The sequence below is a fragment of the Carassius auratus genome, chromosome 3 (genome assembly GCF_003368295.1).
Source record: "Carassius auratus strain Wakin chromosome 3, ASM336829v1, whole genome shotgun sequence".
In the NCBI taxonomy this organism is placed as follows: Eukaryota; Metazoa; Chordata; class Actinopteri; order Cypriniformes; family Cyprinidae; genus Carassius; species Carassius auratus.
In genome coordinates, this window is record NC_039245.1 from 20,489,654 (window position 1) to 20,517,616 (window position 27,963).

Consider the following 27,963-nt stretch of genomic DNA (forward strand, 5'->3'; position numbering starts at 1 on the left):
AAAAGTCATTGATACAATTTATTTTTTTACCACTGCAGCTACAGGTCCTTTATCAATTGCTGCTGTTTAGATAGCAATGAAACATCTCACTCCTCCTCTGACTTTCCTACAAAACCATTACCCCCGAAATAAGGTACACAACAATATGTTACAATAGAACAGATGATAAATTATATTATACAGTTATAATGCCAACAATTTGAGCACATATCCATAAAAGCAGCCTGCTCCCAGTAATATGATAGTTTTGTAAATACACAGACAATAACATGGGAAAATAAAATGTTACGCATGTTCACAAGGTTAGTCCTCCACAATAAATGCATAATGAGCACATAACAGAAAAAACAGGTAACAGCAAAACAAGAGGGTCGAGACTGAATGAGCTAGATATCATATGGATTCAAGAGTAAAACTAGTCTGCATAATCGAGTACTTTACAGTAATGTTCACTAGCGGGGAGTCTTCTTTTAGGATCAGTGCCAGCTTAAACCATCACGGCCATCAAAGGCATGACTTACATCTTAAAGCTGTCTTTATAGCCATCCCCAACCCCCAAAATGCCTGAGTATGGCTGTAGATTGTTGACCTTAACACACCCAGGCTCTGCTACAAGACTGCACATGGGCAGTATTACAATATTTCCAGCAGAGGTCACTAGATCACAAATGAGAGACACTTATGTAGCCATAATAATAATAAAACAAAGAAAAAGAGCAGGAACAATGATAATCATAATTATAACTGGGGAACAACTGAAGAGAGATAGATGTCAGTTAGAAAATAACTGTAGCTCTGCATTTAAAAAGGACAAGCAATGTCACTTTGGTAACTACTTTTGGCGACAGATGTTGCCTTCTTGTGCTTAACTGCTTGAAATAAAAGTGTAGACACAGCAAGCCATAGGAAACACCAAAGTCAAAGGTGTTCTCGCTTAAAATGGATAAAGTCTAGATTAAGTCTCATTTAATGGTAAAACTGTGGCCAAAATAAACTTGAATACACAACAATGCAAATCAACCACAGGTTTCTAACTGCAGAAAGATGCATATGAACCCGAACATACATTTATACCACAAATACAACAAAGAAAAATCAAATCAATCATACAATCTATTACAGGACCTCTCCCACATTATAACCGGTCTTAGCTTGTCCACTTATTCTTGTTAGACTATAATAAGCAAGTTAGCTTTGGATACAGAACTGAAGATTTTCTTAACAGCAAGCTCTGATATACGCTTGGCCTTTTTTTCCCCGACGTATATGAACAGATTGAATTAGGAAGCAGTGATTAGTGATTCAGCTGTCGGTTATAACAGTAAGATGCATTAGGACCTGATGAAGATATACGAACACAAATTTCCTCCCGTTTCCCTTTGCTCCTTCCATACGCACACATACATAAATTACAAAATAAAAGGTTACTGAAATGATCACATTTCAGACTGTTGGATACTCGCAGAGAAGCTAAGCAGATGAATTAGTATGGATTAGCTGTTGGTTATGGAGCTGTGCAAATAGTGAGCAGTACTGAATTGAAAGAACCCATTCACCCAATAAACAACGTCTCGGAATTGTAAAGCAGTAAAAAAAAAAAAAAAAACAGGCTTCGGTATAAAAATTGAGCTGTATTATGATATGCAAACCAACTACCCGTCATGCATTAAAAAAGAAACGGCAGAAAGAACTACTCTTCAGAATAAAGTTCATCTTTCAATGCATCAGGTTTGAAACCATTCACACATGCAGTTCAGACTCCCTCCTGGTCCTCGGCTTTGCTCGTATCTTAGTGAACGGTTTCCCATCTCTTCTCGTGCTAAGGACTAATGGTGGGTCAACAGTCAAAAGAAGATATATCAGAGCATGTGCAAAATCCCTGCTTAGAAAGTCAAAATCATTTCCATGTAAACTGATAGAGAGTCCTCTAAACCGTCCTCTCAAGCGTACTGTAAATACACATGGTGTATAAGCACTGGTGTAGAACTTACAGGCTGCTTTGATTAAAAGGGTTAGCTTTATCTAGCACACGGTTTCAAGGACTAGAAATTAGAAAAATTAAGACAAACCAGTACTCCTAGTTTCAAACCTCTGATAAGAAAAGCAAGCCATCAAAAAAAGAAGTTAAAAACAGGATCCCCTTGAAACGAGAGGTTGCTCCCCAGGAAGAAAAAATCCTAGACGCTGTATCGGTGAGGTTTTTTTTTTCTGAGAAAATTTAGAAAAAGAATACCAAATCGTTGTATGGTACCAATCTCTGACAGGAGAGGAAGGGAATTGCCTGCCAGTGTAAAATGTGTGAAGACCACTGTTACTCCCAAAAGTCTCAAAAAAAGCACACAGGTTTGGGGGAACAAAACGGAGCACGTTGTCTATACCATAGGAAAGGAGATGGGAGAGAGATTTGTGTGGGTTTCGGGGAGGCAAATGTTGTTCCTCACAATAAGAAGGGGTTGGTTGTGCCGCCGGCTTGTGCCGCTGCACCTGTGTGCGGTAGCCCTCCGCTCATGAGCGGCTGGGGCATGGACATGGAGCCTGGGATCCCCATATTTGGCATCTGGCCCATGGGCCCGAGAGGAGCCATGCCGGCTATGGGTACCATAGAGACGGGGCCAGCTGGGGGCATTGAGGACAGAGGCAAGGGCTCGTTACTCCTCTGGGCCACGCTGAAGCCCTGTCCGCTCAGGCCCATCATGGGACTGACTCTCATCTGGTTGAGGGTGGGTGGCTGTGGCTGGTTCACCTGGAAGGGGTTAACCTGAGCTGCAGGAGCTGAAGCTGCTCCCGGGGCTGAAATGAGACCAATGTGAGGTACAGGTGAGCGCATTGCTTAATAAGAAAAATCTGGGCATCCACAAAGTTTTTACAATCAAATTCAAGGCTTTTTACATCTTCTGACTTTGAAATGTGCTGTGCCTACATTTAATTAATAACTTTAATTAAAATTAAAAATGTAATCATAACTTTCTCAAGTTTACAAATTACGCTGTTTTGAAATAACTGCTTTCTGTCCCCAAATGTAAGACTTTTTAAAAGGATAAATTAAGACTTTCTAACCTTGAATTTTATAAAATTTAATGAATTTAAACACCCCTGTAAATGTGCACGAGATCTCCTAGACGTATGTAATAGGTGAAGAGTACCTCCAGCTAGGAAAGGGTTGGAGACTGGAGCCTGCTGGGGAAGCTTGCCGACCAGAGTGTCTAGGTTGACAAGAGCGGCGTTGGGACCCAGGAAGGACTCGGGAGTTTTTCTGGTTGAGCTGCTTGGCATGTCAAACAGATCAGAGCCTACAGACAAGCTGGTATGCGATGGCAAGGCAGAGCTTCCTCTACCATCACCTGTCAAAAACATCACATGCTCATTTCATTCCCATCAACAGACGACATTTCTTTTAACTAGTAAACTGCTGTGACAGCAGCCAGTGTTTACCGGTCAATGCTGAGGAGCGAAGACTGTCAAACTCGGAGAGGTCCTCCCTGGAAGTACCATTTGGTGTTGAGAAAAGATCAAAGCTGCCGACTGAGGGAAATAAGAAAGATATTTGGGATTAAAAATGAAGATGAAAATACATTTTAAAAGTGAAACACATTTTTTAACATGCTCACCTGTGGCAGGGGCTTTGGGGCGGGTGGCAGGCATTGGGCTCCAGGGATCAGCAGCTGCAGGAGCCGGGGTAGACCCCCAGGGGTCACTGCTTTTCAGAGGAGCAACTGAGGAAGAGGCACTGGGGAGACCCCAGGGATCCACAGGGGCAGCTGGTTTAGGGGCTGCACCTGGAAGAGACACACAGATGTGTTAAAAAACCACCACCAATTCCTAACTCTGACTCTTGTTTATCAATAACTGAAGAAAGGCCTTTTTTTTTTTTTAGAGCTCATGTTTTTTAAATAAAATCAAACCCTAATGAGTTGCAATATAACGGAAGTAGCAACAGATCTTTTCTTCCATATTGTGATGAGTGAGTGAAATGGATTATTGAAAAAAAGAAGAAAAAAAAAACCTAATGCCAGACCTTGGTTCTATCCATTAGCTGTTGATTGAATGGAGGCAGATCTAAATTAAAGCCTGCAGGTTATTATAAGAAATAGCCAGGATTTCAGGGGCCTAGATGATTGGAGAAGTCTACTATGTTTCACCAGTATGAAGTTTGCCATTTCACCAGAAGATTATGACATTTTGAATAAAAAATGTCACAGAAATTAAACGAGACAGAAAAAGAAATAGCACAGATTAACCATCCACAAGATGCATTTATGAAGTCATTTGAAAGCACAACACAATAATGAGCATATTGATGTAAATAAGACCACAGAATTATCACCACGTCAAAAATAAATAATATTTTGCATTTAACTTTCTTAGAACAGGAACCTAATGAGTTAAACCTGAACAAACTAAAATATATCAGGAAAGAAGGAAAAAAATAATTTGGAGACGAGGCTCAAATTCCAAGTTTAAGATTAATCACATATACTTCAAAAAGATGACATTAATCCATTATTTAAAATCTGTTGGCTATACTTAAATTATTTTCAAAACAGCAGGAGCAACAAAAGAAATTAAATTTTACAAATGAGTGTGACAGGCAATGCAAGTAAAATGGGAGTAGAAGTTGTAATTTTAGAGGTTATTCAGTTTCATGCAGTTAAAATTGGTGGTTCTTGGTGCGGTTTCCACTTCAAGAGGACATGCACATTTTCCTCAGTGGTTCTCTCCATGCACTTCATGACTGTAGTCTGGCTTGAACTTAAAAGAACTAGGCTGCTGGAAGAGGAACCCTCTACAGACTCAGCACTCTCTCAACCGGTGCAGATCTGAATACTGAGTCTCTTTGTTTTGTTCACACTGGAATGCACTACTACCAGCCTAGCTACATTACTGAGCTGCCATGAACAGCTACAGGACCAAACTACAGTATGAAATAGAGCCTTGGGTGGGGTGGGTGCTTTTGATAAACAGGTGGTCCTCACGTTGTGACCACTAACTTTTTTTTGTTTGTAAAATTAGATTCAAATATGCCTTAAATTTAAACAAAAAGCTAGTATCTATTATGCAAAAGGTGATGGGATAAATGCACTTTTGTTAGTATAAAGCCTAAAGTGATCAGCATAGCAGGAAGCGGATGCAAACTTGTCAATGTGCTATTATTAACTAGTCAAATGCGATCTTGTGTGTGAAGGGTGTTTACTAGTGCTTGAGCATGTCTGCTAATAAAATTAAAAATAGTGTCTGTTTTCAGATACATTTTCCTCATCCATTTGACAATTTATCACAATATATATGCATTTTCTCCAAAATGGTTTAAAAGGGTGATTTAATCCCTCCAGAGGAAAGATTCAATCCATTTTACCGCTGCTAAGCAGATGTTTAAATGTTAAGATTTAAATGGTCACCAGACTTGGAAGAACACACACTTTAGGATACATAATGGCCAACCAAAAGTGTTTAAATCATCATGATATGTAGAATCTAATTTCTATTGTCCAGCACTAGTTTGTGCGTCTGTGTTTACCGTAGGACTGCCAGGGGTCTGAGGCAGGGCCTGCTGCTGCTGCAGCTCCTGCTCCTGCTCCTGCTCCCCAAGGGTCCGATGCTTGATTGGCAGGACCCTCGGGAACCGCGTCCATCAGATCCATCAGAGATGACTGTGGAGGCTGCACACACAACATACGAGATCAGTGCCCACAGACAGATCTCACTAATCACATCTGCTTTAGTCAATAAGAATTCGGCAGCTGATCTGAATATAAATACTCACATTACGAGTAAACAGGTCCGCAAACAAAGAAAGGGGGAAAAAAGTTAATTGAAGAGATTAATGAAATTGTTTTCTGATGACATGATTTAGCTTATAGTAGTAAAAACAGAAGTCTAGCATTATAGTTTAGGATTACACAGTAATCAGTAATTAGGTAACTGAACATTTTCAGTTCATATACATTGAGCTTGACATCTTGTGGAACTGCCAATTCTTTGATAATCATGCAGCAGCTTTTATGAGCTCATTTGAGACATAAAATATTTGAACTTAATGTAATTGCCACACCACACAACCATTTAAAATGAACTAAAAAAAAAAAAAAAACTAAAGAAGGCAAAAAAGCTGACAATTTGACAGCCTCCAAGTATACACTTATAAAAGTATACAGTCTAAAAAATATGGGGTCATAGTTATACTCTTTAAAGAACTGAATAGTTTTATTCAACAAGGAAACACTGAATTGATCAAATGTGACAGTAAAGATATTCATATTAGAAAAAAAATGTTAATGCAGAAAATAATTAAAAAAATTTAATAAATGCTGTTTTAAACTTTATATTCAAGTATCCACAATAATCTTGAGCAGCACTGCAACTGTTTTCAACATTGATATTAATAAATGTGTCTAAATCATCAAATTATATTAGAATGATTTTTGACGGAATGATCATGTGACACTGAAGACTAGAGTAATAATGCTGAAAATGCATCACTGGAATAAATTACACTTTACAGTATATTTAAATTAATTATATATATTTTTTCATAATATGATTGTTCTTGCTGTTTTACGGATCAAATAAATGCTGAGCAAAATAGAAAAATCTTACTGACCCCAAATGTTTGAGCAGTGGCGCATGCATATATTTTAAAATAAAAGATACATTTTTGACTGAATAAAAAAAAAAGCAGAATTCTGCTCTACTGTTATGTTAGCAAGCATCATGAAATTAGCCATTTGGATTTCGAGGACTTTGAATATGATGCATAAGTACAGTTGTTATACAGTACTTTATTGAAGTTTTAAAACTTGACAGCCCCTGATCAATATATGCTTTAATATATATGGAATAGAGCAGAATGAACATTCAGGTAAAATGTCTTTGTTCTACTGAAGAAAGAATGCCATCCATATTTGGAACGACAAGGCTGAACAATTGACTGAAAATTTGAATTGCTGGGTGAACGGTTCCTTTAATAAATGAACATGCAGGAGGTCAGGGACGTGTAAACCTTCTGCAGAGTTTTGTGTGGCCACAGATTCAGTTCAGGCCTACTGATGAGCTGAAGCGGTCAGAGGCTTCACCTACCTCTTTCTTCTTCTTGGACACTTTCCCTGTGCTGGAGTCTTTGCGGCTTTCTTCCAGAGCCATCTGGAGCCGCAGGTCATCCCCACGACGCATCCTCTCCTCCTGAACAACCACACAGACACACACAAAAGAAATCATGTTATATCACACACACATTATGGAGTGCAAGCAGTCTGCTGAATCACAGTGTGAACCTGCCACCCTTTGTCCTATGACGATGAAGCCCTGTTGTTGTGATTCACGGTGATTCAGTTACTGAGACAAGTAAAAATCTGCAGATTGCACAATTACACATTGAAGCCAAGACTCAATTGTGCTAGCATTACTTCGCAAACCAAGAAACACACCCAGCCCTTTTGTTTCCTCATCAGGTCAGTTTCAAAAGGCAGAGGAGACAGGAAGGAAACATGTAAAAGGAATGTAGCAAGGAATGCAAAACATGTCAGTGGGAAGCAACCGAGAAAAATCTGGTCCCTATGTCAATTTTGTGGCAGTATATATATATATATATAACCTTGTATTTGGTAAATAATATTCATGACAATTAAAGCTTCAAAGCTGAAGGGTAGTGAGAACAGATCTTATGTAGGGTTTGACCTACAGTACAAATCAACACATCTAAACAATTATTTTAACCCCTTAACTGTCACTCATATTTTTGAACATTGACTTTGTAGTGTAAATTTTTATTATTCATGAATAAAAACATTTTGTAACATGATATTGATGTACCATTTACATGGTAATGCAATGTCTGATTTTAAAATGAGTTTTAAAGGATGAATTTTGAGATTTTAAGTTTTCAGTTGATATATAATTTCTCATGATTTCTAAAATGTGATAGAGAAAAGGGCAACAAAGTCCTCTTGTTTTTTTTTAACAAAGGTCAAAATTCCTGTTATAATGTAGATTTCTGAGGGTGCACTCTTGTCATAAATTAAATTATTACTTTTCCTACATAATTTTTAACAAAAAACATTGATAAAATATATAATTGGGAGTCTTAGACCTTTCCAACGATATATAGTTTGTCAAGATTAGATTAGATTTAATTGTAATATAGTGAAGTAAATGTAGGTGTCCCACAGAGCGGACAGGTGACAGTTAACAGGTTAATACGATGTTTCAAAACTGGAAAATATCAGCAATCAAACATGGTTAAATGAGGCTGTAGTGCAAGCAAAGCTCCTTTAAAAGAAAGATATTTCACATAGCCAAAAAAGATTTCTAATGTTTCTACATACAATATATTTTAGTGCAAAGCTAAAACATGAATGATTTACACTGGAGACAAAGATAAAAGATAGGTGATGCTCTATTTCACCGTTTCACCATAAGCCTCAATATTTCAGCGTAACCTCGGACTCTCTCATATAATTATGACCCCTAGTTTACATCAGGATCTGACAGGAAAGAATGAATCACTATCCCCATTATTGACACCCAACAGCTAACACTGAGAGGCAGGTTTAAGATGGCCAACAGTGACACACAAACGTAGGAAGTACTGTACACCTCTCTTTCAGACAAGCCCCTCTCTTTTTTCATTTATAAATTCATCCCAGATGTCCAAGAGCACACACAATTCCTTTGAATTATTCATTGAGCAGTGAGCCCCAAGCATAATCAGAGGTTTCAGGAACATTATACTTCCCATTGTATCAGCTGCCTCACTTCATCACTTTTAGAAGATGTGGTTTTAAATCCCAGCGAGACAGTTGTGTGGTTGTATGGCTTCCACACTTATTTGTAAGCTTCCTAAATAATATCCTCTTGCTGGTCTGGCCCCACTTTGCAAGAAAAGGACAACTAGGTTTATTTGTGTAACGTAATTGGGAAGAAAATGAGCCCGCATGAGGTCATACTTCTATTTCAAATTGACACATCATCAAGAAATTAAAGTACAGTGAAAGTGGCTTATATGTGATGCAAATACCCCTGAGCTTGCAATTGGAAATTAAACATTTCCCCAGAAATAGAGTAACTGTATCTCTATCACCTAGGGGTGAGCGATATCATGATTTTTTGCTTTGTGGATGATTAAAATGTCCCCATGATCTGTTTTTGAGGAAATATAGTATCGTGCTACAGTGCACATTCTTTCAGTTGCAGTTCCAGCGCCACATACATTTACATCAAATGTTAACTCAACGGTAGAGCTACACTCATGGGACCCTGCGCTTCACAAACACAAAAGTACATTATCTGCATGTGCTTCAAAACCTTGCCAGTTAAACATTATTCAAACATTTAGTTCTGACATGTGCTTTTTCTGAGCACGTACACCTGAAGCCCGCACACACACTAAAAAACCTGTTTGCTGGACTAAGATATTTCACATCTGATTATGCTAACACTGTCAAAAACACACAAGGTTTACATATAAACACAGTTGGTGAAAGTAAACAGCTCTTAAAGCGACAGTACTAAACATGATACAGCTCTTCATTAAAGGGATAGTTCACCCAAAAATGTAAATTCGGTCATAGTTTACTCACTTGTCCCAAACCTGCATTAATTTCTTTCTTCTGCTCAAAGAAGATATTTTGAAGAATGTGGGTAACCAAACAGTTGCCGGTCCCCACTGACTTTGATAGTAGAAAAAAAAAACAAAAAAACATAGAAGTCCCTGGGGACTGAAACCTGTTTGGTTCAAAATAACTTCAATGTTAAAAGAAACTAGAATCAGGTTTAAAACATCTTGAGAGTGGGTAAATTAATATTTAATATTTAATAAATTAATATTTATTTCAATTAAAATTTCCACTTCTGTGTCAAATATTTTTATATATATTTGATGCAGTAAATTACTATTTGATTATTCACTGTGGCTACATATTTGCTAATGGGGAACCATTAGAGCAAGACATTCTCTGAAATTGCTTGCTGATTTGTCTGGGTGGTGGAACAACACTGTTTTAACTATGGAATGTTATTCAAGCCTATTAGGGCAAATGAAAAGCAAGGAGAGAAAATAACCAGAATTAATATCTGAAATAAGTCTGCAGTCAATCTGACACCGCAAGGGGAATCTACGGCTATTCGGCAAAAAATAAAGTCACAAGCGAAGTTAAGACTTAGAAACTAATGGAAACTAATTACGTCATCAAAAAGTCAATGTGTTACTTGAATTGGGTTTTGGTTTAATGCCGGATATAAGTTCTGTGGTTAACACAAGCTCAAGATATTTTCGAGTTTTATTTTACATATATTATTTAATATATGCAAGTACTACCTCTTGTGATTCTTTTGGTTCTTTCATATGCCTTGAAAAAGGCTGTTGCAATTAGGGGCTAAATTGGACTAAATTGTCAGAGACTTTAAACATCATGTCATCAAACAGGTAAAGTAGTCCGCTTTTGCAGCCTCATTGTGTTTATAACCATGCGTAAACTTTCAGGGAATTTTTTCTTTCTTTTTTTAAATAAAGCCTGAAATAGCGCTCTATAAAAAGCTCTTTTAAATGTAGACCTGTGCTTCTGGGTAGCCCCGCCAATCATGAAAACTCATTGATCCAAAATCCTTCTCATAATTGTACATTTTAAATCGTAAATTGTAAGCAACACAAATCATATAAGCTGTCGGTGTGTCACATCAGGCAGCAGTTTTAGGGTGGTATTGAGTGACATGATGTACCTGCTCAGCGGCCTCTCGGCTCATGGCAAGAGCCAGTTGCAACTGTAGCTCCTCTTCCCCACTCGTCTGAGGTCTAGCTTGCTCCAACTCTGAAGATGCATTGGGAGATGTGGCTAAAACCAAACAAAACACATACAATGACATTATCATTCAAGCACTGCACTGCTACCACACCCGACTGGGTTATCTTAAAGTGCCCCATTATGCCATTTTTAAGGTTCCTAATATTGTTTTGGGAGTCTCCTACAATAGGATTGCATGCATGCAATGTCAAGAAACGCTTTTGTTTTTTCAAAATTAATGCATTTAATATCACCTCATTTTTTTGTGATTCTCAAACGATTCGTTTGAAGCAGTTCAAAGATTCAGTCTCTCTAAACCCCTTGAGCATGCACTGATTGGTCAGATGGCCCAGTCTGTTGTGATTGGTCTACAGGGTACAGCGGTGCCGGAAAGGAATACGCCCATTTCAATAGTACTGTAGTTTGAATGCACTATAGAAAATATAAACATCTATTATTTATCATACAGGTTGTGATTCAGTGGAGCAGCTGTACCAAATAAACAGCGTATTAATTCATCTTTCAACAGCAAGAGTTTTGTGAATCCTGTGTTGAACTCCCCAAGATTAGAGGAGCAGTTATCAGTAGAATGACGTGTTTGTGGGTGGGGTGAAATTGTTCACGGTCAGCCAAAGTAGAACATAGGCGCGCATCATGCAAATGTGGGATTCACATGACTAACGACTCGTTTCAGTTGTTCAGAGTCGATTCTTTATTTTGGGGGACAACTTTATTTATAGTGCCCTTTCAGCATTACGACTTTGTAGATTGTTTACATTCACATACATTACACACTGCATGAAAGGCAATTTTTGACATGGCATAATAGGGGCACGTTAAGGCTGGGCTTGCGTGAGCCAACAAGCACACATTACAATTACTGTTGAGCGGGTTTTATCAGTTACTCAAATGCCACAACACAAGAACAACTTAAAATGTTCTTGCAAATGCTCTTTTCAGTCATTTTATGTCTGTCACTCAATGAATAAGGGGATATTTAAAGAGGCAATGGTGAATATCAAATAAACAAATGAGTGTTGCACATGCCAGGCAATAATGAAGTCAAGCTTCAGAGTACAAGGATCAGTCACGGGCCATTGAGAGCCCAACACCTAAAAATGCACAAGGTCACAAGGCCAGCATTAACGATACACTCAAAGCAACCACAACTGCTCAAACCATAAGCACATGACACGCCGGACAAAAAGAGCTGGACATTTGTGTTAAGGCTCTGATGTTTTAAGTTGCCACCATTAGTCTTGGTGTTTTTTTGTAAGCAGCATCAATCAATAGACTGCTTGTCTGTAATCTATAAGATCTCCGACAGCCATTAAGCCTAGTGTTGATGTATCGCTTCAGTAACGGTCAGAAACATTGGATCTGGAGAATCTCAGTGCCTTTTGAAACAAGCTTCCCGGTCTCTATACCCCAAGGGACTAGAAATTACGACCAAAGGGCTTGAGTCTGTGGGAAAAGCAGTAGAGGCGAACGGAGAAATGAGGTAGTGTGGGCGTGGAGCTTTGGTGAGATCACAGATGACATCACAAGTGCTTCCAGTCCACACCAGTCTTGCTGGGCTAAAATGGAAATATGACTCATATGCCTGCTGCATGTTTCAAAGTCAATTTCTCAGAATCATAATTTAAAAGGCAAGGTTGTTTTTTTTCCATTCATAGACCATTTCATTCCATTCATTATTAATAGCATGATGATTTGATTTTTAAGCTTATTTTGGCCAATAACCACAATTATAGACCGTTGCCTGGACGACATGTTAACCGTCTTATATGTAAAGCAACCAATCTGATTACAGCCAGCCAGACAATCAGGACTGTCTCAGTAAATAGCCTCAGCTGGCACAAGAAATGGCCTTTTTGTCCAATACCATTTTATTTTTACTTGCCACACCAGCATCTATGGTTATTTTCGTTATCAGTTGAAACCAGTTAAGTGTTTAACTTCGTAGTCCAATGGTTATATTCTGAACTAGGTTTCATAATGTGGCCAAAATTCTGTAAAAAAAATAAAAAATAAAATTAAAAAAAAACTGGTCTCACATTGTTTGTCAAAGTGATTTGACAAATTTGAATGATGTTTAATTAAAATAAAAAGTTAAAAATAAGCACCAGTGTTTTTGAAGTGTGGAGGCATGAGCAGAGTTTGGTTGCATTATGTTGGCCGATATAAAGGCATCCAGAATCTATTTTAAACAAGGTCAAAATTTTCCTTGGCCATTGGTTTAATTTGCTGTGTCCTTTAGCCAAGAGGGTGTCATGCACTGCTCCAGGCAAAACTTAGTCTTTAACAAAAATAGTAAGTAGCTTGACATCTCACTGTTACACAGCTTTAAATACTTTCTCCTGGTTATGTGCACCTATGTGATTTCTTACAGTTCACCAAGTGAAGAGTGTGTTTTTATGTGCATGAAACTTATAATGAGGGTGTTTTCAGTGTAAGCAAAAGCAAGAAAACATGTCCCGGACACTTTCAAATGACAATTCCGATACAATAACAAAAACCATACAGAAAGGGGAAAAAATGCTTGTTTTGACATCTGATAATGACTTAAAGAGCTTTCTAATTCAGAAACTAAAAAGGTTTTAGTGGTTTTCCATCAGCTGTTTCATAAGCAGTACAGTCACATTTCAATTCACTCGGCTAGAAGAGGAATACACTTGCTGACAGCAACATGTGTTATTACCAACAACCCTCTACATTGAGAGTAAATCACTAGCATATGCAACTAAATCTACATTCTGGTGACTAAATGATGTCTTATATTAGCCAACGGCTAATAAATTATCAGATTTTAATCGCTAGTGTGTGAGTTAGAGGCGAAGTGTAAGTTTAGCTCAGATATACACACTCCGAAAACTCTGAGTGCTTCAGAGTTTCACCCTCCGTCAAACAATCGGTGCTTTTTTTTCCGTTCAACTAAATGGATGCACAACGCACCTGTACTTGATGTACCATAAACTCTAGTGTGAAGGCGCATATCTGGCTGTTGCTTTCTCTCACATGCAGAGCAAAGAGAGAGCATTGACGTGTTACATGTAATTCATATTCTTTGTTTTAGCCTCCTGTCAAAATAAGAGTTTCTTTAGAATTCTTCAGCTTTTAAGAACTGCCGGGTTTTCCGGAAGTGGGTGGAACTAATGTACAAATGGCAATCTCATTGGCTGGCGTTCACCAATTATCATCCTTATTTTGATTTGAATTCTAAATACTAAAGTTCTATCATTAAATAATATTTAATTATCATATAATAATGCTTGACTGACTGATGTTAAGAGTGTACTTCCAGATATAAGGGGGGGGGGGGGAATTTAAAAACATATAGGCCTATATCTTGGTTGACTAAATGGAATGTTCGCTGATTTTTTCATCAAGTTTTTAAGACTAAACTGATATACAGTATTGTTCAAAATAATAGCAGTACAATGTGACTAACCAGAATAATCAAGGTTTTTCGTATATTTTTTATTGCTACGTGGCAAACAAGTTACCAGTAGGTTCAGTAGATTCTCAGAAAACAAATGAGACCCAGCATTCATGATATGCACGCTCTTAAGGCTGTGCAATTGGGCAATTAGTTGAATTAGTTGAAAGGGGTGTGTTCAAAAAAATAGCAGTGTGGCATTCAATCACTGAGGTCATCAATTTTGTGAAGAAACAGGTGTGAATCAGGTGGCCCCTATTTAAGGATGAAGCCAACACTTGTTGAACATGCATTTGAAAGCTGAGGAAAATGGGTCGTTCAAGACATTGTTCAGAAGAACAGCGTACTTTGATTAAAAAGTTGATTAGAGAGGGGAAAACCTATAAAGAGGTGCAAAAAATGATAGGCTGTTCAGCTAAAATGATCTCCAATGCCTTAAAATGGAGAGCAAAACCAGAGAGACGTGGAAGAAAACGGAAGACAACCATCAAAATGGATAGAAGAATAACCAGAAAGGCAAAGGCTCAGCCAATGATCACCTCCAGGATGATCAAAGACAGTCTGGAGTTACCTGTAAGTACTGTGACAGTTAGAAGACGTCTGTGTGAAGCTAATCTATTTTCAAGAATCCCCCGCAAAGTCCCTCTGTTAAAAAAAAGGCATGTGCAGAAGAGGTTACAATTTGCCAAAGAACACATCAACTGGCCTAAAGAGAAATGGATGAACATTTTGTGGACTGATGAGAGTAAAATTGTTCTTTTTGGGTCCAAGGGCCACAGGCAGTTTGTGAGACGACCCCCAAACTCTGAATTCAAGCCACAGTACACAGTGAAGACAGTGAAGCATGGAGGTGCAAGCATCATGATATGGGCATGTTTCTCCTACTATGGTGTTGGGCCTATTTATCGCATACCAGGGATCATGGATCAGTTTGCATATGTTAAAATACTTGAAGAGGTCATGTTGCCCTATGCTGAAGAGGACATGCCCTTGAAATGGTTGTTTCAACAAGACAATGACCCAAAACACACTAGTAAACGGGCAAAGTCTTGGTTCCAAACCAACAAAATTAATGTTATGGAGTGGCCAGCCCAATCTCCAGACCTTAATCCAATTGAGAACTTGTGGGGTGATATCAAAAATGCTGTTTCTGAAGCAAAACCAAGAAATGTGAATGAATTGTGGAATGTTGTTAAAGAATCATGGAGTGGAATAACAGCTGAGAGGTGCCACAAGTTGGTTGACTCCATGCCACACAGATGTCAAGCAGTTTTAAAAAACTGTGGTCATACAACTAAATATTAGTTTAGTGATTCACAGGATTGCTAAATCCCAGAAAAAAAAAAATGTTTGTACAAAATAGTTTTGAGTTTGTACAGTCAAAGGTAGACACTGCTATTTTTTTGAACACACCCCTTTCAACTAATTGCCCAATTGCACAGCCTTAAGAGCGTGCATATCATGAATGCTGGGTCTTGTTTGTTTTCTGACAATCTACTGAACCTACTGGTAACTTGTTTGCCACGTAGCAATAAAAAATATACTAAAAACCTTGATTATTCTGGTTAGTCACATTGTACTGCTATTATTTTGAACAATACTGTATAAAAAAAAATATTCCAGTTAACCTATTATTCCTCTAATAAACAAAGCTTTTATACCACACTTGTCATAATCAGAGTTGATAATTTGTAAATAAATAATTGCTGGATTAATTTCAATTCAATTGCGCAATTAATAGGCGCTGTGACCAACACTGTCAAAACGCTTTCCTGGAGCATTCATTGATGTCACTAAACTGTAATTGCAAGCATCGTTCACAAGTTTCTGCATGGACCTAATCAGGCACAGGTTCTCAAGCCCTGGGACAAAATGGGGGCTTTAAGGAAAATGTTTTTTTTTTTCCGCATATGCCACAATATCGATACAGCTGTATCTATACTTGTATCATCAAATCTCTGTGACGATACATTGTCATTGTCTCTCGCTCGCGCTCGCGCTCTCTCTCTCTCTCTCTCTGTCTGTCTGTCTGTCTGTCTGTCTCTCTCGCCTGCGCGCTCTCTCTTGGTCTCTCTCGCGCACGCTCTCTCTCTCTGCCCTATTAAACTTGCATGTTTTTTTCAGTCCTGTCAATGATAAACTTTCACTCTATGATGGTTAAGATGTGCAATTAATCCGCGAATCACATTCGTCAAGGGCCGAGGAGCAGCTGGCATGTACAGCTAATGAATAACAGATCAACTACGACAGCCCAAATCGCACATCCTGCGATGTGACTATCGTGGATTCGTACATCGCGATATCGATGCTTAAACAACACATCGTGCAGCCCTAATTCATAGTGCTCTCTACTGCAGTGTAGTGATCTTTAGACGCCAGATACTGTGTATGTGAGTTGATGGTTATATACAAATAAAAGCGTACATGAAATCTACTCATATAAACCGACAGTGTCTCTTCATTGCACTAGGCAATATTTGAAAAACACTTCCGACCACAGAGTCCCAAAACACACTTGCTGCCAATCAGCAGCAAGGGGCAAGTCTAGTAATAAAAGGGAGAAGATTGCACAGAGCGCACAGGACGGATATTAGTGAGGCGAGGTCCTGTTGGGGTATGGGAATGTTTGTTTTGGTGATTTCAAATATCAACATTGTTTGGCAAAATTTGCTTAATGCACCTTTAAGACTTGAAAATAGTGATGAATAGACTTTCAAATGGATGAAAGAAAATTAGTTAATATCACAAATATCAATCTTTATGACTATTCCTTCAGCACGATCCCTGAATACCAAACCACAGGTTTGTATATCAGGAAAACTGAATGACAGAAAATTTTTATAAATCAAAAGCTTGTCGTCATACAACTAAATTAATTTCACAAACCAACAAAATAACATCTTAAGGTTTAGAACTATATCCTACTTTTCTTCCATCTGATGAAGTGTGAATTACATCATCTGACAGAGAGCCCATTTACATTTTCTGGTGAAACCAGGAAAGTAGCAGAGGAATGAAAAACACTCCTGCTAACAATACAGCTTTTCTTTTTTCATTTTTGTTAGACTGTTTACACTGTTTTTCATGCTATCAAGCTTCCCATACACTTTTCATATTTGACATCTAATCCTCAATCCAACATATTAATGCAATTGATGACAAAAGAACACTAGGAGAAGGTCACAAAAAAGAAAAATGAAATTACTCCAATGGTTAGATTTTGAATTGTGATTAAATGAAACTGGCTGACTTGCTCAGAGCAGATTATCAAATTCTGTATAAAGAGAGGCAGGAGGTAGTAGGGAAAAGAAAATGATGAGAAACATATGCAGCTTCCTCCGTGAAGCACAGGGCAGAGAAAAAGACCCCTGGGATATCAGGAATTCTGTCTTCCTGTATCGAGCTAAGGGAAAGGGGTGGGGCGTGAATGGCACGCAGCTGTCCGGGACAGACGTACAGCCACTGAGTGCTGCAGGGATGTGTCTCCTGCAGGGTAACAGCAGACAAGCAGTTTCCTGGTCTGCAGAGTAAAGAATTTGCACCATGCAGTCTGAGCTCCAGGTGTGCAGAGATTCTTAAAAAGAATTCAAGTTTATTTTTTTTACAAAAGAACCAGCACAGATTCAGTTGTTGCCATTAACAGCAACATTTCAGACATAAAAGGGAAATATCAGCAGGCTACCAACCTTTTTTATTGTTGGTAAAGTTCTTAATATGGTCCTCAAGAATAATGTAGCCTGTAGCATTTAAAAAAGCTTCAGTTTCAGAGTAGCAGCGGTTGTACCAGTTAGCAACTGATCATGATACCAGTCTTAATACAATGGTTAACTTAATGATAATGCATCTCTTTTGTTTAAATCTTGCTTTACAAAAACATACAAATACTTTTAAAAGAGTAGTTTTCACTCGATCACCGATATTTGAAGAATCGGCCGATAAGTTTTTCGGCTTGGCCAATTTGTTCTAGGTGGGACTTTTATTTTGACAGCGCTGAGAAAGGCAGCGCCTTAGCGCACAGTGATCACACTCTCTCTTGTTTACGGTTAACAATTTTGTCTAATACGAATAGAAGTCTGTCTAATAATCAGATAGAACAGTTAAACAAAAGGAATTAATGTATACAAAGTATTATAACAATTGCTTTTATATTATTAGTAATAAAAAGGAAAACATAATACTTTCTTGTTTGCCATCAGCATTAAGCTAATCAAATCTTTGAATGACTAACAAATATTTACATTTCACAAACTTATCCGAATCCAGCTGTGAGATCTAGTGAAGTGTGCATTTTTATCCAGCATGATCGCGTTCTATGTGACGGTCAATATGTGTGAATTGAATGCTTTAAACTTTAAACCCATGATTTCAAATTATGCTGCGCTTTATGCATTTGCCCACTGTCATATTTGTCATTTTCTCTGTGTGCTGTTTGTAAAATGAGTGTTACCTTGGATTTATTTTAAAAACATGATTCCCAATGCACACAAACTTCCCAGAATAATGAGTGCCCTGTTGATTACAGTTGTTACTTCCTTTTTAATTATATTTAAAAAAAAATATTTATTTATTTGTGATGGTAAAATGATTTTAAGGGGTGGGAGAAAAAATTGTTTCTACGATGCATTGCAATTCTCTCTTCAACGATTTGGAATATCTCAGAATTGATTCGGAGCTTGTTTATTTTTCGCACATATGGCACGTGTGTGCGCTAGAGATGTGGTGGGCTTCTTTGTACAGAATTTGCGCTGTGAGACAAGAACACATTGCTTAACAGTCTGTGCTTCCACCCGCCGTGTTTTACTTTAGATATACTTTCATTGATGCCGATTGGAATGCAGTACATATTAGATGCATGAAACACTGACAGACTTTCATGTGCGCTTTGTGTTTGTTGTCCTGAAGTTCAGTTGGGGCTGATTATCGTTTCGTAAAAATGAGAATCGATTATAATCGAGATAAAAATTTCATACCTAGCCCTAATGGTCAGAGTCCAAAAATTCAGCAAAAGATTTTCAACATTCTTCTATAAAATGATGAATAGTTTATGTGCATTAGTTGTGTTTTTGCTTTTTTTAAATATTTGCATTTAATTTATGAACTGCACTGTAAATGGAATAGTTACATAGTTGGAATAGTTCCGTCATATTTGAACACACCCAACTCGGAAACCGGGGGTTTAAGGTTGAGATTTCCACCCATAATTATTAACGTGGTGGCATTCATGTTAAAAAGTAAATACGATATTTTCAAAATGATTCACAAAACTAAGAGTACCTATCTAAAAGTTATATCGGGGGGACTTGATACTAAGATACCTAGATAAGACGATACTGACATGTGTTTATTAAATATTTAAGCTAATATAATTTGTCTTGAGCTGAAAATGTTCACAGCAGTTTTCCATATTTAATACTATTTTATCCCACAGTCAGCAACAAAAAATGTGTGTAGAACTCATGCCTGGCAAGTTAACAAGCTAAAGAAACTTACATCCATGATATGATGCAGGTGAGCCCTCAGACTTGCCATACTCCTCTGAGTAGCTGGTGGAGAGGTTGGGTTGGCTGGAGCCACGTCCAAAGCTGATCTGATTGTTGCTGCCCACACTGGTGGCCACCTGTGCCATGCGCTCCTTAGTCTTCAGGGCCTGAGAGCGTTCACCCTTCAGACGGTCATCATCCTTCAGCATCACTACCAGCTGCTTAGACTTCTCTCTGACGTTGATGCCCTGGTCTTTGCCGTCCCGATCGATATACTGGAAATCTTTGAGTGTCTGTATGGCAAAGATGTTTTCTTTGCACTGCAGGGCCACTCGCTCGGAACCCGTTTTGATCAGGTAGTCCAGCAGCGTCAGAGCCTTGTACACATGCCGCCAGTTCTTGCCGTGGTCGTTCAGCCTCTTCCAAATCATAGTCATTATCTCCGAAAAGGCCACCACATTGTAAGTGAGGTCTGCGATCTCTGACATCAGAGAACTGGAGGGGCCCCACGGGTCATTGGAAGTCGCTTCCCTGACCTTCTTCTCTGGCTCTGAATAGTTATTAACCACATTTTTCATTTGTCTCCGAATAGTTGGCATGGTGGCGTGTAGTGTTAAAATCCTTGAGAATTGAAAGTAAACTCAGTGTTGCTTAACTAAAAAAAGAAGTCGGTTGTGCAATAGTTCAAAACACGTTCTTGGTTCGAACAGTTTCTCTGTGCTACTCTGCGCCTGCTAAAAACATTTCCACAGAGTGAAGGAAGCCAGCTCGATGAATTCCTCCATTACCTGAAACACAAAACCAAAATGTCAGAGAGAAACGGAAAAGGTTCAAACCAGAAGCTAGTAATAGTTGCTAAGCAAATTAGACTACATGTAATATAGATTATAGAGCACATTAAAAGCATTTATAATAATCATTTTTCTTTCCAAAACCAATTTAGCAAAAATAGTGATTATGTTGATAAACATGGTAAATTGCAAAATGTACATACAGAAGTTTAATGGTCCATTACCAAACTGCAGTTGCAGCTCCTTCAGATAACACCACAATTCAGATAGAGACATGGATCACAGCTGATACCTTTTCAAAGCATTAAACCACCCAGGTACACATGGTGTAAAACATAACCATGTTCACACAGAAGGGCGGCTTAGTGAGTGAAGTGCTTCCTATTACTCATCTTTTACAGTAACATACCACTCATGTGGGAAGACATCTTATTTCCCAAAAGTAATTGCACCATACTCAGTCTATGCTTGAACTCAAACACGTCCGTTGTGTCTGCAAGCACAAATGAAGAATCAAAGTCATACTAAATCTAAGCTTCCTCTCCTGAGCACAACGTGACGCTTCGATCGCTAAGAAAACATCTCAACCCTTCCTATAAATTCATTAAAAGCTACTGAAATCTGACTCCTGTTCTGCTGCAGAGGAGCCAATAGAGCACTGGCTTACGAGCAACCCCCCACTGCCGCTCCCCCAAGCCCGCATACACATGAATACAGCCGTGGCCTAATGAAACATCTGCTGCTTTAATGACCAGTTCAGGTCCAGCATATCAGAGGAAGAGAAGGGCAACTACCGGAACAAAGCTCACTGTGACGGGGGCCCAGGAAGCCACCACACAGGCCCTGGTCTGTGTAAGGATGGCCCCCTTCATACTAAAAGAACAGGTCTGGCAATGTCCTGCCAATATCAAGGAGTCTCAGTGATCGGTCTTGAAGCAGTGCCAGAGAATGGGCATAACAAGTCCTGTGAGCAGCACTGGCTCTCTCTTTTCTACTTTGAGAAGACATGAAACCAGTCCAGGAAATCGGCTCAAGTAACACTATTGGACTTTAAAAGATGTAAATGCTTCAACAAAGAAAAGTACTATAGTACCCGATCTGCATTGGGTACTACTGTTGCTAGGGGTGGGCGACATAGCATCAAAACTATATCCCGATATTTTATGATTATATGCGATGACAATATTTATGAGGATATAGAAAAAAAAAAAAAACATGGAAAAACATTTTATTGCTGATTGCAGATGGCAGACAGAAGCATTTATTAGTGCAAACAAAATTAAGGGCATTTTCAATCCTGTTCCAATGAGCTACTGTCATCGATGACAGACAACCTCATTTGAAGAGTAAATCTATTGTCATAAGTCACAGCAGCAGCTGTGTGTTCGACTTGAAGCAGACCAATGGGTGTCCAGGGCCGTAGCTGGGGTTTTGTGGGGCAGGTTTTACTGCTGGGCTCTTTTCTAAAATTGTGTAAATAGCACAAATATACAAATTGAATAATGTTTCATTTTTTTCAAGTTGGTAGGTGTCCAGGTACAGAAACTGAATAAAAATGTAAATAGCATTGCATAATCTTTACTGTATAAATTAAATATAGATTAATTCTTGTTAAAACAAAGTAATTCAGTAAAGAGCAGCGAGTGGTTTTATCCCACATAATTTCTTGGAATAACATTAAGGACACTGAAAGCAGCTAGTAAATTAGGCGCGATCACTTTAAGAGATAATACATACAATATGATACACATTCCATTTCTTTCGCAAGTGTTTACTTTCACTTAAGACATAACTGACCATGTTTTCGAGAACACTTTCAAAGTGACAAATTCGTATGTAATTGTCATTTCAAGAGCAAGAAGAGACAAAACTTAATTCAGTGTTAAAGGGCTCCAGACGCAGGTCTCTGCATGCACACTGTACGCACTGAACAGTGCGTGGTTGCTGAATTAAGTTTTTTTTTTTTGCTTGAATGTTTAAACTGGCGAGCTGTATAAGTTCATTCAGGCATGGGAGGAAGCACTAGTTTTGGTGTTTGCACGGTGCACACACAGCGTGCAAACTCTCGGCTGAGTTTTTCTGCATCTTCTGTTTGAATGCTTTAAACAGTTTTGAATGTTTAAATTGTCAAGTCTTAAAACACGTTCAATTGATAAGATTTCATGGTGATGCGCAGGCCTTCTTTTTACACTGGCCTCAGGCAGATGGTTGAATGTGAATGTAGATTCACCATACATGATTGCATCGCTATATCATTGATATGACACTTTTTTTATCATGTAAAAATTTGTATTATTAAAAGTAAAAATGGTATTATTGTGGACTGTATGTATGGCACACTCCTACCTCTTGCACTACATGGAAATGCTGTTATAAACATTTTGGGGAATCAGCAGTGTTTTATCAACATCAGATCTCTACTGAACTTACTTAATCTGAGAACTGTTGAATACCTCCTTGAAATCACCTTCAATATTTTGCAAACAGTATTTTTCTCTTTAATAGCAGAGAGAATGGAGCAGTTTTTATATGACAGCTAATTTTACCTTTTAAACAAATATGAAAAAAAAACCTTGTAAATTTTAGTTAAGCACAATTAGAAGCAATACAAAAATGCAAATAGTGGAATGGAAAAAGGTCTAGCAAATGTTTTTAAACACTAAACTTTTAGAACAGTTTCATGTGCAAGGTTCTGCGTGTTTAAAATGTATACATAGAGGAAAAAAATTAGAAAGTTGAAAGGTGTTCTATTTGAATGGCCCTTTAGACTGCAGGAACTTAGTGCACTCAAAAATCAATTACTTATTCAGAAAACTGCTGAATATCACCAGCAAAGGAAACACAAATTCTCTTATTTAGAAAAAAATAATAATAATTACATGTGTGTGTGTGTGTATGTATATATATATATATATATATATATATATATATATATAACAAAACAAATAAAAGCTTCTAAGAGTCTTTCTGCGTGCAAAACTTTGATAATGTGAAATGCTTCAAACAGAGCGGCACAAAGATCTTATGCACATCTATGGTGCAGAATGATGTGCTTGAAGCAACATAAGTCACAGCACGCTGCACTCCACACAGTCCAATCAAAGAGAAGAAAAAGGAGAGCAACAAACTCCAGCAAGATTTTGTATATTTTATATACAATTTTATACGAATCCCCAGACCTTTATCTAGTATTATAATGGGATTATTTCATCTTGGAGAGAGAGTTTTACCATGCTGACTGTCATAACAGAACGGATTGGAGAATAACTACAGATGCAACAGAAGGAAGATCAATTTTCTGTAAACTTAAATGTAAATATAATTCTGTCCCTCCCTGATGATATAGGCTACATGTTGCATGAAAAGCAAACTGGTGCTCTTCTGTTTCTTTTGGTGTATAACTCCCATTTGAGCAATATAAAAAGCACAATAATCGCGGTTGTTAGATCAAATAATTGCGATTAGATGGTTAATTATCGTGACAGGCCTAACAGCAATACAATATAAAGCATCTCATTCATTAATTTCCTATTGAAAAATGTGCCTTGGGTACAACATTATGTCACATCAATGAGTCATGATTCGCTACTTGGTTACTCAACTACAGGGGGAGGGGAATTCTCATTCTAGAGAGTAGGGGAGTGCCGATCCGATATTCAGTATCGGTACTGGCATTTTCTGCTGGATCAGGGTATCAGTCAGACTAGACTGAATAAAAATCCAATATTGTGATTATACTATTCTGTGTTATAACTCTGCTGGTTGCTGCCCCATCTACCCAATTCTCACTTACTGTACTTGCATTCTCATTTGCCTATTGTTGTTCTGTCTGCTGTCTTTGTCAATTGCCTTTATTGTTGTTTGTTTATTGTAACGTGTCCTTGAGCTCTGGAAAGGCGCTATATAAATAAAACTTATTATTATTTTTTTTATTAAGTTCATGTAATTTTTTCACTCCGCTGCGGCTGTCATCCATTTAGCAATCAAACTGCATGTCGCGTTTAGTTACGCGATCAAGACAAATGAAAATTTATCCAAGATGATTCACTATTCCTATTATTATACTTGATCTGTAGAGAATGATCAGTAATTTTGCATTAAAAAAAATCTTGCTGGATTTTAGTGCTGTTTCTAAAGCATGTTACTTTCTATGGGGTGTGTGTTCGATCACAAAACTGGAGTAAGAGAGCACTATGAAATGTTCTTCATGCTCACAGTAACCAAAATGTAAAACGAAAAAGCTCAAACTATCACACAGATATAATACTCTATGCATTAAAATACTCTTCTCTGTGCTTGGAACTTTTTTTATGTGGAGCGCAGCGTGCTGTAACTCCTTGTCACTTAAGCCCCTTTCACACTGCACGTCGGACCCGCAATATTCCCGTAACGTTGCCTGGTCGCCTTCTGTGTGAAAGCAACCACGTCCCGGAATTGATTACCGAATCGAACCCGGGTCGGGGACATAGTAACATTGCGGTAATCGATCCGGAACGAGCGCTGTGTGAACAAAAGCCAGATCTAATTCCGTATCGAAGTGATGACGCGCGTTATCGCGCGACTTTTTTACCGGCTGTTTTGAAGGAAGATCAACATTCGCGACGAAAACATATGCAAACTGTAATGAAGCAGAGATCAGTTAGTTCCTCACTTTCCGCGCTGATGCCGAGATCGTTTGCTTGCATCAGTTAAAGTATAATGTGCCAAGCTTTGTCGACTCGTACATTACACGTCACGCGCTGATGTCACGTGTCGTTACGGGATCTTCAGGGGTTGTGTGTGAAAGCACGCACATATACCGGGTCATCACTGGCAGTGTGAAAGTGCCAAATCTAGCGACCAGGGAAAAATTACAGGAACACTTTACCCCTGTATTTGCCGGAATGGCAGTGTGAAAGGGGCTTTAATTATCCGGCCGCATGATGCCCTTGCAATGAATTCTAACAGAGAAAATGTATAAGAGACATGCCACTTCCTCAATCCTCAATATAACTATACAAGGAAAACCCGTAACAGAAAAAAAGATGGCGGTTGTATGCACATGTCCCGTCCCTCCCGCTGGAAAGCCAATCATCTGCTTTTAACAGTCAAGCCAGCAAACATTTAAGCCTATCGTCTGGTTCCACTGAGGTAATGCACAGTAGAGGAACTCTTGTGCATGCGTAGTAAAAGTATAACCTGTGGGGAAAAGGGCATTTTAAACCTTATTTTGGGGCATCAAAATTTTTCAGCGATTTTTATCATATTTTACTGCTGTTTCTATACATGCAGTTTTTATGTCCCAGTGACCAGTGAAAGTGCAGTTATGTCTCTATGCCCATTTATTTAGATAGGAGCCTGGTCTTGTTAGTCTGAAATAGCTGACCGGAGGCATTGCCAAGATGGCGGCTGAGTGGTACGACTTGCCTAAAAGGACTTTGATACTATTCCTGCAAATGAAACACCAAGACCAAGTTCCTTACAGCTGTGGAGGACAGGTTACCCCGATATGACGCAATCCAAACAAAAGATAGCGAGCATGGCAAGTGCCAGCATGTCTCATGTCTTTAAGGATCCATTGTTGAATCGCTAAAGGAAGGATGTTTGGTGGCAGAACGAATCTAGCAGTGAAAAAAAAACAGGTGTAAAGACTTTGCATGCTAAAAAAACTACAAGAATTAGAAGGGGAAATGGGGGGAAATGCCCACATCTTGAATTTCTCCATAGAATTCAGGTGAACTGAAAAAGGTGGATGTTATATAAGCCAGCGCTTGTGAGAACGGCATTTTGCTCACAGGTAATCCAACCGGTTCTGCCACTTCAAGTCAACGGCTTCCTATAAATAATACTACAGAAATTACTCAACATGTAATGTTTCCAATACCATGGTACGTTCAGGCACTAAATCTGTAAGAAAAGACATGATAAATGGTAAACTCCACTTCAATGGCTAAATAAAGGCAGATGATCGCCACTTGCATGGTTCTCCTCTAGAGACTCTGTTTGTCTAATTGCAGGAAGCAAAACACTGAAAAATGAAGATGCATATGCTACAGAAATTGATCACAGAAACAACAGAAAAGGGTTCCCCTCAATCACGGGTGTGTCCAGCAAGAAATCAGGAGGAACTGCGAAATCTCTGTTATTATGGTGATAAAACGGTTCTGACCGGGCACGCTGTCCACAATCTTTGTAGTGTCGACAAAACAAACTGGTTAAACCACAAACCCATCTTTACCAAAACTTAAGAAAGGCATTTGTGCACACAGTAACCTCGCAAACAAAACCCACGATAAACTAATCTAGCAATACCATAAATGTAAACAGAAAGAAAGTGTTTGGTGAATATCTTAAGAAAGGACTGACTAAACCAAAGTTAAGTCGTGGTCAAATATTTATATAAGATACTATAGCTATACGAATACGCTTACAGCTTATATACCGAATAGAACGAGATTACAGAGATGAATAGGAAACAAGAGTTTACAGCTCCATTTAAATATATCTCCGTTAACGTTACACAAACACAAATAATCCCAACGAGGCTTGATAACAACAGTTTAACCAAACAAGGCCGGTTACAAATGTATTAAAATATCGAGCTAACTTCAGCACAACCAAACCAATAAAATGTAGGTTACCATTAGAGACTAAAATGCTAAATGTATAAAGCAACACGAACGACTTTAGACCGTTTCCACCTTAAGGTTTAATTGCTAACTAGCAAGCTACAGAAACCACGACGAAAGTTTTCGTTAAGTAGGAGAACTTTTTAAAAACTAAACTATTTTATTTTACTAATACAATGTTGTCAAACATGTTTTTAGAGTTAGCGCATCGAACTGTGTTGGTTTGGGGCTTTATTTTTAAGGACATCGACTCTTTTGAAAGCTATAAAGTGAGTTTAAGTATTAGCCGTTTAGGCTAGCTAACTGTGGCTATGCTCCGACTAACTTGCTAGTTTAATCAAATATAGCTCAAATTCTTCTCCGACCGCAAAGTAAATCGAGATATACAAAAAACTTCATTTGTATTCAAGTGTTTATATGTACAAACAACCTGAATTAGTGAAACCTCAAGCCGAAATGAGTGTAGTCTCGGTGGAGATATCGCCAGACTGAGAGAAGCGACTAGAAAACAAAAACAGTAACTTACCAGACCTCCTGTGCCGATGATGACCGGGGGTAACACCCGGCATAAGTACACACTACTCGTATGAGAGATATAGAAACTTTATTTTCTAAGACACGGTCGCGATGGTTGTGATGGGCTTGTGTATGTGACACCCACAGCGTTCAACATGGCGCTCTGAATGCACATTCATCCTCCTCAGGAGGGGCGAGACGAGACAAAGGGTGTGACCAAACTCACTGGGCTTCATTCTTAAAACTCTTTATTTCCCGAATATCCCTGTTGCGAGCCTGTTTACGGCTATGAAAGTCAACCGAGACACCCATTAAGCGCTGCTTTACTAAAATCAGCCCACATTTTCCGCCATCGTG

At 38.4% G+C, this 27,963-nt stretch overlaps 1 protein-coding gene across 2 annotated transcripts; it reads right to left on the bottom strand.

Moving 5' to 3' along the window:
• LOC113050212 (epsin-2-like) lies at positions 1-27,963 on the bottom strand. Of its 2 annotated transcripts, none has more exons than XM_026212992.1 (9): positions 27,617-27,963; positions 19,702-20,479; positions 10,711-10,823; positions 7,075-7,176; positions 5,516-5,648; positions 3,609-3,776; positions 3,433-3,522; positions 3,144-3,341; positions 1-2,790 (listed from the first exon to the last, which is right to left on the bottom strand). In XM_026212992.1, the coding sequence occupies exons 2-9, from the start codon at positions 20,288-20,290 to the stop codon at positions 2,438-2,440; spliced, it is 1,746 nt and encodes a 581-aa protein (XP_026068777.1). In that variant the 5' UTR covers positions 20,291-20,479; positions 27,617-27,963; the 3' UTR covers positions 1-2,437. The 2 variants fall into 2 exon arrangements, with proteins under 2 accessions (XP_026068777.1, XP_026068769.1); XM_026212984.1 differs by having other exon boundaries at positions 5,516-5,657; positions 27,617-27,960.

Coding starts and splice junctions, on each gene's coding strand:
- LOC113050212 (XM_026212984.1), bottom strand. CDS start 20,290: ATGCCAACTATTCGGAGACAAATGAAAAATGTGGTTAATAACTATTCA. Junction 7,177..10,710: donor GCCGAGAGGCCGCTGAGCAG/GTACATCATGTC, acceptor GTGGTTGTTCAG/GAGGAGAGGATGCGTCGTGG. Junction 3,777..5,515: donor AGACCCCTGGCAGTCCTACG/GTAAACACAGAC, acceptor TGTCTCTTCCAG/GTGCAGCCCCTAAACCAGCT.